At 40.0% G+C, this 18,434-nt stretch overlaps 1 protein-coding gene across 5 annotated transcripts in view; it reads right to left on the minus strand.

Moving 5' to 3' along the window:
* The window catches only part of DHX32 (DEAH-box helicase 32 (putative)), a 63,745-nt gene that overhangs the window by 28,478 nt on the left and 16,833 nt on the right, over nucleotides 1–18,434 (minus strand). For 4 of the 5 annotated variants that reach the window (XR_012418263.1, XM_015456847.3, XM_065521601.1 and 1 more), the window contains exons 2-4: nucleotides 13,308–13,395; nucleotides 12,867–13,198; nucleotides 168–361 (exon numbers count right to left, since the gene is read on the minus strand). Coding sequence is in view for 4 of the 5 variants with exons in the window: in XM_015456847.3 (XP_015312333.3) it covers nucleotides 168–361; nucleotides 12,867–13,148 (476 nt within the window). In the remaining variant the exon portion in view is untranslated. Of the gene's footprint in view, nucleotides 1–167; nucleotides 362–12,866; nucleotides 13,199–13,307; nucleotides 13,396–18,434 lie in introns of those variants that run through there. The other variant, XM_074003058.1, reaches the window with a different exon arrangement.

Below are 18,434 nucleotides of genomic sequence, written 5' to 3' on the forward strand. Positions count from 1 at the left end.
AGTGTGGGAAAGCAACTGTTGCTTGCTGGCTGATGACAAGAGAGACCAGTTGCTACTGCACAGCATAGATGCTTAACAGGTAGAATGCTAGAATGATGCTGTTTCAGAATTGTAGAACCTAAGCCAACAATCACCAGCAGGGAGCAGACTGAACCCCGCAAACCAACCTCAGGATTGTTTCATTGGTACAGCAGTTCTCGAAAGGGATCACGTAGCCAACTTCATGACCAATGTTAACATCCATTTCATCTGCCACCCGCAGGGCGAGTTGGACCACAGCCTGCTTGTGGACCTGTGTGCATATCACGCCCCCGTGCTGGTAGTGGATGGAAAGACAATATTCAGCACACCACTGAGGAACCTGTAACAGGCAAAAATGAGACAGGATCAGCTTCTGCTGAAAATAAAAAATGAGACAGCTCTGTCTTATAGCAGGGTTCATCTTATAAGAGATTTTCTTTCATCAGTAAATCAGCAGTGGGCTGTATTACATCTTATTTAGTGAAACTCTGAACAATATGGATTATGCACAGAGTTACTGCTAGGAAATAAAGTTAAGAATAAACAGCAGTTACCAGGGACTGTGAAAGTTTGACTCCCAGACAAAAAAAGGCAGATAAAAATCAAGGGCAAAATGAAAAAAAAAAATACTTTCAACCTCAACTGTGTTTCTGAAAAGACTAATGTATTTAGAGATTATTATTTTCTTTTTGGTTAGAAGAAAGGCTTCTGAAAATATGGCTTCTGTTATCAGCTATTGTGTTTTAAGCAATGTAAATTATAGATGGCATTTAGATAAAAAATAATGGCTCAAAATTAAAGCATTTACATTTAAATCCAAATGATCATAACAAATATCCAGATAAGCCTACTTAACATTTCTCTGATAATAAAAGCTAAAATATCCTGGTAATTTACCATCTAAATATAATTAAATAAATAAACCCATAAACCCAGTGAGATAGTCAACCAACCCATCTAGATTTGGAAAGAGTCAATTCCAAGCAAAGCTACTCTACAGCCATTTTATTTTAAAAATCCTTTTCTTTCTAAAATATATTATGGACCAACTGATGTTTATCACATTCATCTGTACAAGAATTATTACAGTAGAATGTACTGAATTCATCTGTATGCTACAATCTTAAGGCATTGTCAGTAAATTATGCATTGTTACATATGCATTTTAAAAATAAATTATTCCAAGAGTGTTTTTAATTGATCTAAGGTATTTAAACGTTGTAAAATTTCTAATTATCTTGAGGTCTGCTATTTACAAGATTCATTATGAAATTCTTAGATCTGAATCCTCACTGTAATTTGAAAAATAAACATAACTCACCAGAAATACAAGTAACTCCAAAATGAATGACTGCTGGAGACTGCAAATTCTTAAGGACTGAAAGGCAAATGCACTTCCTGCATTTTAAGATAGGTGTCAGCCTTGTCAACAGGTTGAAAGTTATCAGTAATTATTTACTCGACGCTTACTTTGTTCTATCAAAGATGAAAGTTTAAGATCCTGTGCTCAGGAAACATGGAATCAAGGCAAGACCCAGGAGTAACCAGGCACCTAAGGGACTGGCTGGCCATTAATTTGTTCCATGTAAACCCCAACTTTTCTAAGCTTTAGTTTTCTTACCTGTAAAATGAATGGACTGAATGAATGAGAATTATCCTTCAAGTCTGAACTCCTGTGTCGTTTTCTCCACAAGGCTTGCTGCGATCCCCCAGGTATCTAGATCCACAGTGTGCTTCCCACTGTGGCAGCCATCACCCTCCTGAGGTTACCTGTTTGTTCCTAGTTCCCCACTACCTAACATCCCCTCAAATGAGCTCTAAAAGCAGAGACCTATCTGTGTTGGTCACCAGATTATCCTAGTACTCAGTAAATATTTGTTGAATGAATAATTTCTTACACTTTCTAGAAATAATTTAAAATTCTGTGATTCTACATAGTCTAAGATTCTACATAGTCAAAGAATTTACATAAAACTTTACCTCCTTTATTCCTTAGCAAGTAATTTTTTATTCTTGCCAACTCCTTACTTTTAAACTAACTGCCTTCATGTCAGGGTCCACTATCTAGCGTCCCTAGCCAAGACCTCAAACATCATTCATGTGAAACGCTGTATTAAAACCACTTGTTTTTAAAAAATTTTCTTTAGGCCCCGCGTGGTGGCTCATACCTGTAATCCCAGCAATTTGTGAGGCCAAGGCAGGTGGATCACCTGAGGTCAGAAGTTCAAAACCAGCCTGGTCAACATGAGGAAGCCCTGTCTCTACCAAAAATATAAAAATTAGCTGGGTATGGTGGTGTATGGCTGTAGTCCCAGCTACTCGGGAGGCTGAGGCAGGAGAATCGCCTCAGACATGAAGGCCAACACCCTCATGTTACACATGAGGAAAGAAACTTAGAGGTGTGACTTGTCCAAGGTCACACTGCCAGTAAACAGCATGACCAGAACCAATCCATATCTTCTAGTTTCTTGGCGAGTATAATTTCCACTACATCACAGTTGCTTCTAAGCATCTTTATACAAAGGTGGCAACTGAAGCCATGAGATTCTCAGGCAATCAGCATTTTAAATTACTCTTTCTAGGCCGGGTGCGGTGGCTCACATCTGTAATCCCAGCACTTTGGGAGGCCGAGGCAGGTGGATCACTTGAGAGGTCAGGAGTTTGAGACCAACCTGGCCAACGTGATGAAACCTCATCTCTATTAAAAATATAAAAATTAGCCAGGTGGTAGGTGCCTGTAATCTCACCTACTAAGGAGGCTGAGGCAGGAAAATCACTTGAACCTGGGAGGCAGAGGTTGCAGTGAGCTGAGATTGCACCACTGCACTCCAGCCTGGGCAACACAGCGAGACTCCATCTCAAAAAATAAAAAATAAAAATAAATAAATAAATTACTCTTTCTAGCCTAATGGTAGTATCCGGGGGACAGTACTATGATGACAGTGGGCACTGCTTTACATAGCTAGAATTGTTGCTGAAATAATACTATCCAGTTTTATTAAAACATTTGGACATGTTCAGCCTGGTTATTACACAAGGTCCAGGACAGCTGCTTTCAAACTCTAAAATTCCACAGGATTCCAATGATCATGAGCCATGTTCTCAAGCTTCTGATTTGGGCCCTTTTTAAAAACTGCATTTAATTTATTTCTCTTTACTCATGTAAACACATTCTGCAAGATTAGTTTATTACAGTATGTTGATAATGGTATAAACATTATACATTCCTGGAAGCACAACAAATATACCAATCCAACAGTCTTCATTTTCCTTTTCTGCCTTCCTCTACATTAGAGCAAACTATTTCACCTATGAGGCAAAGACATTAATTCAGAAATGGGAAAAAGCCTTCTAAATATCAGTTAAAATAACCAGGAGAAGACTGAACAGATCCATATTGTGCTTAATGTAGGAATGTTTGCCTACGTGGCCAAGTTAACAGTTGAGCAGAAGTCACAACAAATTATAGTGCACCTACTCAATTATGGCTCTGACCACATAGGATGCAGCTCCCCTTCCAGTAACAGCTACTGGGAGACAGTTAACGGTAAGCAATGCAAACACAAACTGAAAAGGTTATCTCTAGCCAGAAAAGAGAGAAACATGAAACGATCTGCCTTATTTGTTACAGTTATACAGTTTTACATGCCTTCTGAATCACTCTGGGCAAGCTAAGCAACATACTGAGGGTTGATTCCTTAACAAACTTGAATTACTGACTGAAAACTGTTACGATTTGGCCAGTGTCGGTAATCTGAATATTTCACATTTCAAGGGATACTGAGATGGCACCTTTACAAAGAACTCTCGCCTTCTCTGCATTTATAGTAAATGTTGTATCTGTTGTTGGTATTGACCTTTCTTGTCCCAATTCTGCTTCTCTTCCGGTTACTACTTAGCGACTTCTTCATTGTCCCGGTTGCATCTTTGTCTTCTCACCAATGAATTACATGCCTGTTAGAGGTTTTGTTTCTGCCCCATGGTTCCTCTTTGGAAGATATTCCCCCCTAGTATTAAAAAACATTATTCTGGATGGACTAACTGCCAAGTTGGCACTATGGGAACTAGAAAAGCTTAAATAGTTGTACCTTTCTATGAATCATTTGGCTTTAACTTTTTTCAGAGAAACACTGAATTCTGCGTCACTTTGTGACTGAGTACTTAGCAGAAGTTGCACAGTATGGTGAAGAAACAGAAAACTGCTCCTCTAACACATAAAAAAAGCCTATTTTCACAGTAATTTATCTGGGAGTTTGGTGATATGCAACCCTCTGATTTATACATTTGGTCTGGAAATGCTCCCTAACTAGAATCAATACTTCACATCTTTTTATTCTGAACTCACCGAATACTTTTTTTCGCGCTTCTCAATCCATTTTCTAAATGCAGTTTTCTGTACTTCTGATGTGCCATTTGCATAAAGCCAGAGCAGTGGGGCCTGCCCTATGCTCTGTCCCAAAGCCCAGTTGGAACCAACTCCGGGGCATGCAGGGTAAGCAATCGAGGCATGAGAATGTGCATCCCTGGCCTCTTATTGCCTGCCTGAAAGGAAATCACCAACACTCTGGCCAATCTGCTGCTATGACAGTAGGTAAGAGGAGTCCTCTGGGTAATCAAAATCTAATCTAAATAAGGCTTTATCAGCCTAAGTTAGCAACTGCAGTTCTACAACTTGCAAATTCAGACAGTGAAGCAAAGATGCTCCATTCCCGACTCCGGGCAGCACACAGAGGTTGGGCCGCTGGGTTGTGGGAGAGCTGGGGCCCGGGGTCTTTGGGGTGGGCTGTAGGGAGATCTCCTATAAGAATCTGCAACCAGATCCAGATCAGAATCAAGGGAGCAGCAGCAGCATCACGTATCCATGTATGGTCTCATCACTGCCATTGTGGCAAGAGGACCTCCACATGAGCTATGCTAGCGTAGAACTTTGTCCTTTCCATCTACTGCCAGTGATTGTTTCACCTCATCTAATGGATAATACAGTTAACTATAATTTAATATAGTTAAATGAGAATAAATGAAGTGAGAAAAAAAAGGACCTCCATGAGACACAAACTACTGTTCTGTTAGACACATACTAGTCCCAAAAGCCTCTAATCCCTTACTTTCGATCATCAGTTTGTCCATCAGGGCCTGAGTCCTCTTCTGCTTTCTTCTCTTAATGTCTCTAGGACCACCAATCCTGCAGCTAATGCCAAGGTCCCAATCACTCCCTTTAATTTCAGTACCAGAAAAACAGAATCCACAAGTTGAAAGGAATCTAAAAGACCACCAATTCACCCAAATTCACACAAACTCATGGTTTTTAAGTTTGTAAGTTTTAATGGTTTCAACAACATTCTTGTAAAATGCCTATGCCTGAGTATGCCCCTAAGGCAGCCATCCCACCCAAAGTGAGCCAATATATCAGAATCCATTGCTGAGGAGCGAGGCCCCTTCTAAATCAAATGTCACACATCCCTGGGTAACACAATTCACATATATCTTGGTTTTGAGTGAATACAGGTAGAATCTACCAGCAGAAAATGGTGAACAAGTTTACCCAGTCAATAAAGGTACAGATGTTCTAAGCTATACAGCTTCTTAGTATCTAAGTTAATTCTTTGTTATATCATGCTTATTCACCTCACCGACCCATCCATTCATGGGAAATTTCAGGACAAAAGCTAGAGAAGGAGAAACAAGCAAAATAGACACTTCTAGAGATGTTTCTCTTTCAGGATCTTTCATAACTTGTCTGCAAAAAATGTCATAGGAAAAGATTCTATAAACATATGGGAAATTGTCCTCTGTTTCTCTGGGGCAGTCATAAAATAGACTTCACACTTCTGCACTGAAGACAGATGAAATCTTTAGGACCAAGCTTGGCTCTAAAGAAAGACTTTTTTCTTGAAAGGTTTAAAACTCTGAGGAACAAGAAAATATTCTTGCAAACTGTTAAAACAACAACAACAAAAACCAAGTTGTTTTCAGAAAACAACCAACGCCCCCACTATCTAAATTAGTTTAGAATAGATCCATTTTCGGCCGGGCGCGGTGGCTCAAGCCTGTAATCCCAGCACCTTGGGAGGCCGAGACGGGTGGATCACGAGGTCAGGAGATCGAGACCATCCTGGCTGACATGGTGAAACCCCATCTCTACTAAAAAATACAAAAAACTAGCCGGGCGAGGTGGCGGGCGCCTGTAGTCCCAGCTACTCGGGAGGCTGAGGCAGGAGAATGGCGTGAACCCGGGAGGCGGAGCTTGCAGTGAGCTGAGATCCGACCACTGCACTCCAGCCTGGGCGACAGAGCAAGACTCCGTCTCAAAAAAAAAAAAAAAAAAAAACAAAACAATAGATCCATTTTCTTATTTGAGTACTATTTTGATTTTTCTCACCTTGAAGATACATGTCGTCCCAATTAACAGAAAATAAGCATAATTTATTGAAATAATTGAGAGATTAAAAATGACAAGATAAACCATTGCTAGGTATTAATATAACATATAATATATAACAATTCTTGCTCTTGAAGATGATAAATTCTAAAAGAAAACTCAAGAAGTATATTAAAAATTTTTTTAAACTGCAGTGTGGATGAGCAATTCTGAAACTACAATAAGAATTGTTCTTTCAAGTATCTTTACTTGTTCAGTCTGAGAACAGGTAAAGATAGTGTGAATAACGTGAAGTCCTGTTTCTCATAGAGAAGTTATGGATATGAAAACTGGGAAGGCTAGAATAAATCCTCTAGTGCTAAACTGGAATCAGAGGCATCAGCACAAACTCATGGTTTTTAAGACATAGAAAGATAGATAAAAAATATGAGAGGTAAGAACATAGAAATACATAGAAATAGAGAAAGAAATAGAGCTAGAGAGAGAAACAGAGCCATAGATAGGTGGACAGACAGAATGAGATATGTGTGTATTGCATTCACATACATTTATTTCCTTGTTGTGTCCACTGAGATGGCCTAAAAGCAATGATAGGCTGGGTGAAGTGGCTCATGCCTACAATTCCAGCACTTTGGGAGGCCAAGGCAGGCAGATTACTTGCGTCCAGGAGTCCAAGACCAACCTGGGCAACATGACACAACCCTGTCTCTACAAAAAATACAAAAATTAGTTGAGTGTAGTGGCACACACCTGTAGTCCCAACTACTCTAAAGGCTGAGGTGGGAGGATCACTTGAGCCCAGGATGTCGAGGTTGCAGTGAGCTGTCATCATGCCACTGCACTCCAGCCTGGGTGACAGAATGAAACCCTGTCTCAAAAAAAAAAAAAAAAAAAAAAAAAAGCAATGATAAACCAATGGTAATGGGTACTTAGTGTCCAGATGTTGGTTTCAAAACACAGTTCACCACTAAAAGGAACCAGGACTCCTGGAGAAAAAAAAAATTGGTTTCCCTACACTGGCATGGGGAATGTACTAGATGAACCTGGAACATCTTACTGAGCCAGAAAGCAAAGACGTGCTCAGAAATAATGGGGAAATGTCAAAAGGACAGAGAAGTCACATCAGGGGCAATTTGAACAATAAAGTTGGCTTAGTAATACATTATAACCCATAGAATAAAATAAGAATTTGAGTCCACACTGATACAAATAAATGATGAAGGAGAGAAAGCTCAGCCTTACAGAAAAATTCTAAATAATGTGTAGAAGGCATGTCAGAATTAGAACAATCATCTTTGGTTACTACTAATGTAATAATTCAAAGGTAAGAATCACCAAAAATGCTAACACTAGTGGATGAATGTGAAACTGCCTTTGCAGAAATTGTAACAGTGAGAAAATTATGATGGTGAAGGAGATCTGACCTGACCAACTCCATCTTGCCTTTCACTCCCAAACTGCCCTTAACCATTCCTGCAGTGGGCCAAGCTAACTTTTGGAGACATTCAGTTTACAGTTTAAATGATAATAGAAAAATGAAACCGCCTTTGTAAAACTAATGAAAGGACACCAGGTTAGGAGGATGAGAGGGGCCTGAATTCTGCCAAGATGTAAGTGTAGTTAAATGATTACCAGTCATTATTCCAGAGGTCACAAGATTTGTAACCTCCCTGTAAATAACATCACTATGATAGAACCTAAGATTGGCCTTCTGAGATGTCTTTTCAGGTTTTTGCATTTTTGACAACTGGATGGGCCTGTAACTGGACAGACCAGTAACTCCTCTGTTGTCCCTACCCAGAAGTGGACTCAGCACATGAGGACTGTTTTCCACACCTCTGTGACTGCATCCTCAGCCAATCAGCAGTACCCATTCCCTAGCCCCCTACCCACCAAACTATCCTTGAAAAACTCCAGCATCCAAATTGACAAAGAGGCTGATGTAATAGTAAAACTCCTGTCTTCTGTTTAGCCAGCTTTATGTGTATTAAATTCATTCTCTATTTCAATTCCCTTGTCTTGATAAATTGGCTCTATCTGGACAACAAACAAGATGAACCCATTGGGTGCTTACAAATGTATAATGAGAAACATATTTATATACTCTCAAAATATGTATCTATTAAATGATTAGAGGGAAATTATTAACTTTTCAATAAAGAACCAGGCAGACACCACCTTACCAAGATCAGATTTAACATCACCAGCATGGGCAAAACTGACATCTTGTACCTTCTGATATGAGGCACTGAGAAGGATACACAACACTTCTGTGATCTTCTTGCCACAAATGTAGAGCCTGAACCTAACCCTAAGGAAACATCAGACATGTTCAAACTGAGGGACGTTCTGCAGAATATATAACCTGTGCTCTTCAAAAATATCAAGGTCATAAAGGACAAGGAGAGAGTGGGGAGTTGTTTCAGATTAAAGGAGACTTTAAAAAATGACAATAAAATGCAACATAATTTTAGATTGGATTTTAGACCAGAAAAACAATTTTTTTTTCTGTGATTATAAAGGCTATCAGTGGGAAACTGATTAAATGTGAATGTCTAGAATTCAGATAATAATTAGATATCAACATTAAATTCCAGATTTTGATAATTATATTATGGCTATACACTATTTTTCAGTAAATACTGTGTTAAGTATTTGGAGGCAAAGGGCATCATGTCCTCAATTTACTCCTAAATGGTTCAGAATAAAAATGTGTATGAATGTATGGAGGGGGCAGGGAGGTAAAGATACAGTTTATACGGTAAAATCTTACATTTGGGGAATCGGGGTGAACAACATATGGAAAATCTTTGTACTGGTTTTGCAACTTTTTGTAAGTTTGAAATTATTGTAAAATAAAAACACATTTTTTCAACATGTTATTTGTCCACAGAAACTAGGAAAATTATACTCATTCAGTTCTCATCGTTAGCTTCTCGCAATGAACTGAAATCGTTTGTTATAACAATAACAGCATAACAAAGAACAAATCATAATAAACCCTTGATACTGGCAGCTGTAAATTAGATTTAAAAAATCTGTTGCCCAGCCCTTCTCTTTTCAAATTACCTCTAAAGTAATTTAACTTTAGGCCAGGTACAGTGGCTCATGTCTGTAATCCCAGCACTTTGGGAGGCCAAGGTGGGAGGATCGCTTGAGCCCTGGAGTTCGAGACCAGCCTGGCCAACATGGTGAAACCCTGACTCTACCAAAAATACAAAAATTAGCCGAGCATGATGGCACATGCCTGTAATCCCAGCTACTCAAGAGGCTGAGGCACAAGAATTGCTTGAACCTGGGAGGTGGAGGTTGCAGTGAGCCAAGATTGCTCCATTGCATTCCAGCCTGGCTGACAGCAAGACTCTGTCTCAAAAAATAACAATGATAATAAAATAGGTAAACTCTAGAGATAATAAACAACTTGGAAGCAACAATTTATAGTGGAAAATATTCTTTTAACTCCAATTCAGAAAGCTACTGACATTAGATAGAAAAATTATCAAATCGGCCGGGCGCGGTGGCTCACGCCTGTAATCCCAGCACTTTGGGAGGCCAAGGCGGGCGGATCACAAGGTCAGGAGATCGAGACCACGGTGAAACCCCGTCTCTACTAAAAATACAAAAATTAGCCGGGCGCGGTTGTGGGCGCCTGTAGTCCCAGCTACTCGGGAGGCTGAGGCAGGAGAATGGCGTGAACCTGGGAGGCGGAGCTTGCAGTGAGCCGAGATCGCGCCACTGCACTCCAGCCTGGGCGACAGAGCGAGACTCCGTCTCAAAAAAAAAAAGAAAAATTATCAAATCCTTCCGGGCCACAGTTTATTCATCTAAAAAAATGAAGGGGTTCCATCAGATTCTAATTCTATTATATTAGACCATAGCCTATTCTACTAGATCTATTCATAACTTCTCTAAGAGAAACAGGACTTCTCATTATTCACACTACATTGTCTATTCTAATTCTTCCATCACCAGAATCTAGAAATGAATTTCATGATAAAAATACCGGTTGCTTGCTTTAAAACTTAAGAGTAAAATATGGATCTCACTTGAACCAAAACTTGAAGTTCAAATACAACAACAAACTGAATAATAAGTATTTATTAACTATCTAATGTTGGGGCTCAGAACATACCTGAATATGACTGAAGGAGACCAGAATATGTGACCTCAAAATATGCTTCTTTTGCACATTTTGAGAAAGTGCAGACATAGGAATAGCTCTGAAAAGTTGCCTTTTTAAAGATAAATTTGTGCCTATACAAGAAATCTCTACTTATAAGGGTATCTCCCTCTGCACCAGGAGGAGATGACTAAGTAGAGAACACATTGACTTACAGCTTCATAACAAACTTCACTTTCATTTAAGGTGCTTTTCCTGGCCATCTCATCTTAAAGGCTTGTTCCCCACAACCTTTTTTACTTTGTTTTAGAGAATGATGGTATTTAAGCCCAAAATTTAAATGCTTTCTTTGAGATCTACTCTAGAGACTTACTCATTTCTCTGGGGTTTTTCCCATGTACACATGAGGCATACATATTAATACACTTCTGCTTGTTTTTCTTCTGTTAATTTGTCTTTTGTTACAGGGAGCCTCAGATAAGAGTTATAAAGGACAGAGAAAATTATTATATTTTTTCCGCATCTACACTATCCTGTTTTTTTTGGTGTTTTTTTTTTTTGTTTGTTTGTTTTTGACGGCGTCTCACTCTGTCACCCAAGCTGGAGTGCAGTGGCATGATCTCAGCCCGCTGCAACCTCCACCTCCCGGATTCAAGCAGTTCTCCTGCCTCAGCCTCCCAAGTAGCTAGGACTACAGGTGTGCGCCACCATGCCCAGCTAATTTTTGTATTTTTTTAGTAGAGTCGGGGTTTCACCATATCAGACAGGCTGGTCTTGAACTCCTGACCTTGTGATCTGCCCGTCTCAGCCTCCCAAAGTGCTGAGATTACAGGCGTGAGCCACTGTGCCCATCTTTTTCTTGTTTTTTGTTTTTTTTGGGGGGGGGATGGGGTCTTGCTCTGTTGCCCAGGCAGAAGTACAGTGGCATGAACATGGCTCACTGCAGGCTTGACCTCATGGGCTCAAGTGATCCTTCTGCCTCAGCCTCTTGGGTAGCTGGGAGCACAGGCACACATCACCATGCCCAGCTAATTTTTTAAATTTTTTGTAAAGATGGGATCTTGCCATATTGCCCAGGCTGGTCTCAAACTGCTGGACTCAAGCAATCCTCCTGCCTCAGCCTCCCAAAGTGATGGAATTATAGGTGTGAACCACTGCACCTGGCCCACTATCCCGTTAAAAAAGCAAAGAAACAAACTTTAATTGGGAGGCCATTAGGCTGAGGCAATGCCAGAGCTCTAAGGTTCCACATAAGCAAACCAAAGTCCAATGTAAACATAAAACCATACTAGACTTTACCAATCAGAAACTGCCAACTATTCCCTAACTAAGAACTTTCCACTCTAACCAATTTAAATGTCTTTTGTCTTACTTTCATGTTCAGCCTATAAAAGCTCACTGCCCTTGCTGCTGCAGTGAGGCTCACTAACCTCCAGTGGTTCGAGTGTTGCCTAATTCATGAGTCATTCTTTGCTCAAATAAACTTTCTTTTTTTTTTTTTTTTTTTTTGAGACAGGGTCTCACATTGCCCAGGCTGGAGTGCAGTGGCAGGATCACGGCTCACTACAGCCTCAACTTCCCAGGTTCAGGTGATTATCTCACCTCAGCTTCCCAAGTAGCTGGGACGACAGGCATGTGGCACCATACTCATTCTTTGTAGAGATGGCGTTTTGCCATGTTGCCCAGGCTGGTCTCGAACTCCTGGGCTCAAGTGATCTGCCCACCTTGGTCTCCCAAAGTAGCGGGATTACAGATGTAAGCCACTGTGCCTTCTCTAACTCTTTAGTATTTTAATATCCCTAGGTTTATCTCTTAATGATCCTAATTCTTTCCCCCATCTTAGACCCCAAAGTGTGTGGCCCCAGGCCTGGATCATATTTGGTTGCTCAGTTATTTCTCATAGTCAGGAAAATCAGAATTTCCTTGTGCGTTTGATTTCAGTAGCTCAGGAAGCTTCACTAACAAGCATATCCACATATCTGGATTCTCAGACCACTGGGCACTGAAACAGAGCAGTTAATCCCCATACCCAGGGTGAGAAAATAACACGCATCACATCTTTTAAAATATAATACACACAATGAGATCATTTGAGTAATTTTAATACTACTTTATAGACAATTCAGTGGTACCCTAAACACAATTAATTTCTACATAGATATTAACTTTTCAGCGAGCATTAGTAAAATTAATAAAATTAGGTAAGTGATTTAATTATTTTATCTGAATAATGTTTTGTTTTATGTTTTAGACATTATTATTAGAACACCAGGCTGTGACATGTCATTAAATAATAATTGCAAAATGAACACATACAGCAAATTATTTTTTGTAGTGGTTACTCACCTGAGAGCTCTTACCACATTTAGCATCTCCTGAAACAATCACGATTTGATTTTGAAGCAGTTTCTCCATAAAGGAGTATTTTTCTTTCCATATAGGAAGATCTTCCCTTTCTTTCAGAAGTTTATAATAACGTGATGAATATGGCAATCCATCAAAGGGGTTAAGTTCCAAATCCTCACAGGCCAAAACCTCTTCCTCATCCCCATTGCTGGAATCCAGGGATTCAGGAAAATAGCGTTTTTCAGGGGAAGAGTTTGGACACTCCAGCCCTTCTTCTTCCATCTTGTCCAACAGTGAGCTCACGCAGCTGACATTCCGCAAACAAGTTTCTCCTATCAGTAACCCATTGCAAAGAGGGCTTAAAAGCCTATTTATACAAACCCATATGTCCCAATCTCTAAGACTTCAGTTCAAGGTTTTAGCAAGTTAAATTCCTCAAACCTGCATCTGTTCTTCGTTGCTGTGTTATCCACTGTGCTGGCTCACTACAGCACTCTTCGGCATTGTAAATGATTGTCAATAAACCAAACTAAGAAACAAACAAACAAAAAGAGTAAGGAAAATTCGGAACACATACAAGTTAAAAAGAAAATGCATAGGCATTCAAATGAAAAGCATTATTTTTTTCTGTTAACGGGTTTCTGTCATTTCTGCTGCCTGCTTAAAAGAACAGGAATAATTTAGGCTGGTGTTTAAAGTTTGGTCGGTTCCTGTATTTCCTGGCTGGTTCAGAAAATGATTCTGCACTGGGCCTCGTGCTCTCTGCCTGACCTCTATCACAGGCTCTGCGTCTTGATCAACTGTGAATGGAAAGCAACAGGAGGGACAGGATTGTGATTGTGAGGCTAATCAATCACGTGGTCACCTAATCCCATGTCAAAAGAGGAGCTGGACACTATAAAAGGAAAGAACTGTGAAGGCCTGGTGAGTGTTCCTCTAACACAGGCTACAGGAAAGTCTATTATTAAGAAATCCTTTAATGAAAAACATTTTTAAAACTTTTCAAGAGAGGGGAATGAATTTATTACTTCCTTCCGTATGTGGTTATGGTTGGCTTATATATATGTGTGTGTGTGTGTATATATTTAGAGACAGGGTCTCACTCTGTCACCCAGGCTGGATGCAGTGGCGCACGATCATGGCTCACTGCAGCCTCAACCTCCCAGGCTCAAGTTATCCCCTTGCCTCAGCCTCCTGAGTAGCTGGGACTACAGGTGTACACCACTATGTCCAGCTAATTTCTGTACTTTTTTGTAGAGATGGAGTTTTGCCTTGTTGCCCAGGCTAGGCTCAAACTCCTGGGCTCAAGTGATCTGTCCTCCTCGGTCTCCCAAAGTGCTGGGATTTCAAATGTGAGCCACCGTGCCCAGCTGGCTGGCTTTTATTAATAAGGTCTTTTGTTTAATTAAACCAGGAATCTCTAGCATATTTCTTGAGATTCTTGGGTCTTGAGCCCAACATGTCAGGTCCAAGAAGCCATTAAGGACAACTTTTAATTTAAATGAAGAGAAATCACCCAAGAAAGAGCAAGATTTATAGCAATAACTTAGTCTCCACATGTCAGGTGAAGGGTCTTTCCTCTTCCAATTACTAGTGAGTAAAAAGAAAAATTCTATTAGTGTTGCTGGAAATAAGCCCCTTTTCATACTAACCAGGTACAAATGAAAAAGAAAACTCAAGTTAAAAAGAATAGTAAAATACAGTTCATGATATTTTGTAAGTTATTGCTCTTTTCAGATCACCTGATTTACCTTAGTTATTCCTTTAGATTGTTAGAGCCAGTGTGCCCAATGGCTAGTTCCTAATTAGTAAGTGGTAAGAGAAGCTCTCTCTCCATTGGTCAAGACAGGCTCCAGTCTTGGGCAACAATCAGTCACTCAAAAAACATTTGCTGAGTGTCTTCTAAGGGCTTATTAGATGAGTAAACTAGGCACTAGATATACATATAAAGGATATTTTGAAGATGGCAGCAAGAGCAGGATAGAAAGTTTTAAAACTCACAGACGAATAAGCTAGTTTAGAGATAAATAATCAGAGGGGGAGAAGAACTTTACAGCTCTTCCCAAGTAGAGTTCTTAAAAATTCATCTGAAAGCCAGTGTTTGAAAATTAAAATGGAATTACAAAGGCATAACAGAAATGTTGTAAAATGGATTCACTTCAGAACTCTTCACTGCCTCTATAAGGTGAGAGTAGACCCACAGAATAGCTCCAGGAAGCACAGTAGCTTGAGATCATAGCACAAGCTAACTCTGGGAAGGTATCCAAGAATCAGAAAATTCTACTGCTTAAGAGAAGTTAAAATTTAATTTTATATTCCATTTTTCTTTTGTTCTGATTAGAATCCCTTCCAAGGGTTCTCAGCCTACATGTAAATTAAATTGCTATTAAATATTATAACCACTGATTGCCTTAGGTAGTATTTCTTAACTGTTTTACCTTAAAAAAAAAAAAAGAACAGCTATTATTTTTACCAAATAGAAATGTTTCTCTTAATTTATAATACTCCCTAAGTATGTAATAATCTTATAATTACAGTAAAATCTTACTTATAAAGCATTGACCACTTTGAACCCTGAGGAAATAATCAAGTTTTCTGAATAGTCTTCTTTCTAAAGACCTGAGACTTACCTGGCCCCTTCATCACACATTATGCAACGTATCCACACACATTAGCCTTAACCACTTCTCTGTTATGGTGGAATTAAAGATGGCCACAGATTATTTGCCACTGTTCCAAATGGAGAGGTACAGTCTATTTCCTCTTGGCTTGAATCTGAGCTGGCCCTGTGACTCACTATGACCAAAAGAATGCAGGTAAGTGATACTGAATCACTTCCAAGATATTCCCATGCTTGAAACACTCCTCTTTGGAACCAGCTGTCATTCTGTGAGGTACCCAAGCCCAAGCCACGGGGAAGAGACCAAAGCTGAACTTCCAGTCCACAGCAGCACAAACCCCCAACCATGTGAATAAGCTGCCTAAGATGCTCCAGCCCAGTCAAGCCTCCAGATGACTGCAACCCCAGCCAACTGAACAGAAGCAGCACCCACAGTAGCCCATACAACCCAGAGTATCATGAGATAACAAATGGTCACTGTTTTTGTAAGCTACTACGTTCCAGGGTAGTTTGAATTGCAGAAACAGATAACCAAACTTCTGCCTTCTTATATAAACTATACTCAAAATTTAACTTTTTCTTCGTGACTCAAGGTCACCATTACATCAGTTACCAAAACAGAATGATGTCCTCAGATGTCTCTGAAATCTACAGAGGCCAAAGACCAGACTGCTCTCCTGGAGCCCTGCTCTTCTCTGGGGACTCAGAACCAATGCCGCAGTGTGGTGTGTGGCCCCTTACCTTGTGAGGCTCTTCTCTGCCTTTCTAACCTGCTCTCCTAACCAGTGCATTAGAAGCCAGACAAGCTTGTTTGACAGACACATTTTTAAAGCTTGAGTCCACAAAGGACTCTACCATTGAATCCAATGAGTCTGAGGCGCAAAGCTATGACATTTACAGACTTTGATTTTGACTACTCAGAGGGACTTTTTGCTGCTCTATGGTTTGGATTCCAAATTTGGAGGGTGGAATGGCTGAGACCCAGCTAGAGGCTAAGTTTTGGGCCCATTGACTCCAATAACATTCATACACCTCTCCTTATTCATCTTGCAACTGGTGTAAGCTGTGTAAATATTTTTTCCGAGAGGTAATTAAATATGTACAAAAGATCTGTCTTGGCCATTGGCAAATTTAACAGTACCAGTCTAAAGAAAGAGAAACAAATAATATGGTAGGTTAGATGTCACTCAAAATAAAGTTTAATAACTGTTCTGTTATCGGTATAAACTACATTCCACTACAAGAAATTTAAATCTGAAACACTGACGTTCACTCCTTTCAAAGCTATCATACATGTATATTGTAGACAGCATACTTTGTCAAGGACAGCCATTTGAAAAGAATCTATTACAGCTCTTAAACATGCATCCATGAAAATAATACATATCTAATTAACAGACAACCTTCACAAAGTAGAATTAGAAGTCGATGTAAGATGAAGCTATGTCTTAGTCATTTATGTGTTTGGCTCTGGTCCAGTAATTCTAGAAATACAGTTCACAGAAATGGAAAGACAAAGTTTGTAAGGCATTAAGTGAAGCAAAAGCATTAATTCGTCCTGAGTAACTTCTTATGTTTCATCATTCAGTGCTCCTCTTTTGTGCTTTTTTTTCTGTATTCAAGCCAATATTACTGCATGCTTTTCACCTATCAAATTCCCAAATAAATAATTTTAGCACTCGGTAGATATCTGGAAGTTTCCCAATGCTTAGTACCTGGACCTCTCTTCCCCTTTCTCTCTTTAATAGGGCCTGAGTGGTCTCATCTCATCTCATGGCCTTAGTGCCATCCACACATGGATGTATGGGTGTTATCTGTCCTTAGGATCCATTGATCTAAACTTTATTGTCATGTATTCAACTACCTATGCATCATCTTCCACTTGGATATTTAATAGGAAACTCAGACTTTACACGCCTGCAACTGAGCTCCCAACATTTACCCCAAAGCCACAAATCTGGTCCCCCCAATCTCAGTTAATTATTTCCTTCCAGCTGCTCAGATCAAAATATTTGAAGTTACCCTTGATTTTTCTCTATCTTAAATCCCACATCTGGTCCTTTGATGCAGTATGTAGAATGGCCTCCAAAGATGCGCATGTAGGAATCCCTGGAACCTATGAACATGTACTTCGCATGGCAAAAGGGACTCTGCAGATGTGATTAAATTAATAACCTTGAGATTGGAACATTATCCTGGACTATCCTGGTGAGCCCAATCTAATTACATGAGTCTTAAGATCAGAAGACCCTCTTAGCCACAGCCAGAGGAAAATATGACTATGGAAGAAGGTTGGCGAGATGCAATGTTGTGGGCTCTGAAGGTGGAGGAAGGGGCCATGGCCAAAGAATGATGTGAGTGACCTCTAGGAGCTAGAAAAGGCAAGGAAACAGATTCTCTCCTATAATTTCCAGAAAGGAACACAGTCCTGCTGGCACCTTGATTGTAGTCTAGTGAGACTGACAACCCACTTCTGATCTACGAAGCTGTAAGACAATAAATTACCACTCAATTTGTGGTAATTCTATAGGAGCAATAGAAAACTAATATATTCAATCATGTCAGTTCTGCCTTCAAAAAATATCAAGTGCCCCATAACCTCTACTGTGAACACGGTCTGAGCCACTATCCCCTCTCACCTGGATTACTGCAATAGCCTCCTAATCAGCCTTCTTCTACCCTTAGCCCCTTACAGTCAGGTCTCAAGCCTGCAGTCAGAGTCATCCTATTAAAGCCAGCTCATGTCTCCTCTGCTCAATAGTCTCCAATACTTTCCCTCTCATCTCACTCTGGGGAAAAACCAAAATCCTTAAGAGAACCAACAATCACTGTATGACCTGGACCCATTGCCTCTCCGCCCTCATGTGCAACAGCTCCTACTTCAGTCTTCCCCAGCCAGACGGCGCCCTGCTATTCCTCAAACACCGTGGCAGATGCCTGCCTCTGGG

This window comes from Macaca fascicularis, chromosome 9, assembly GCF_037993035.2.
Source record: "Macaca fascicularis isolate 582-1 chromosome 9, T2T-MFA8v1.1".
NCBI classification, from domain to species: Eukaryota; Metazoa; Chordata; class Mammalia; order Primates; family Cercopithecidae; genus Macaca; species Macaca fascicularis.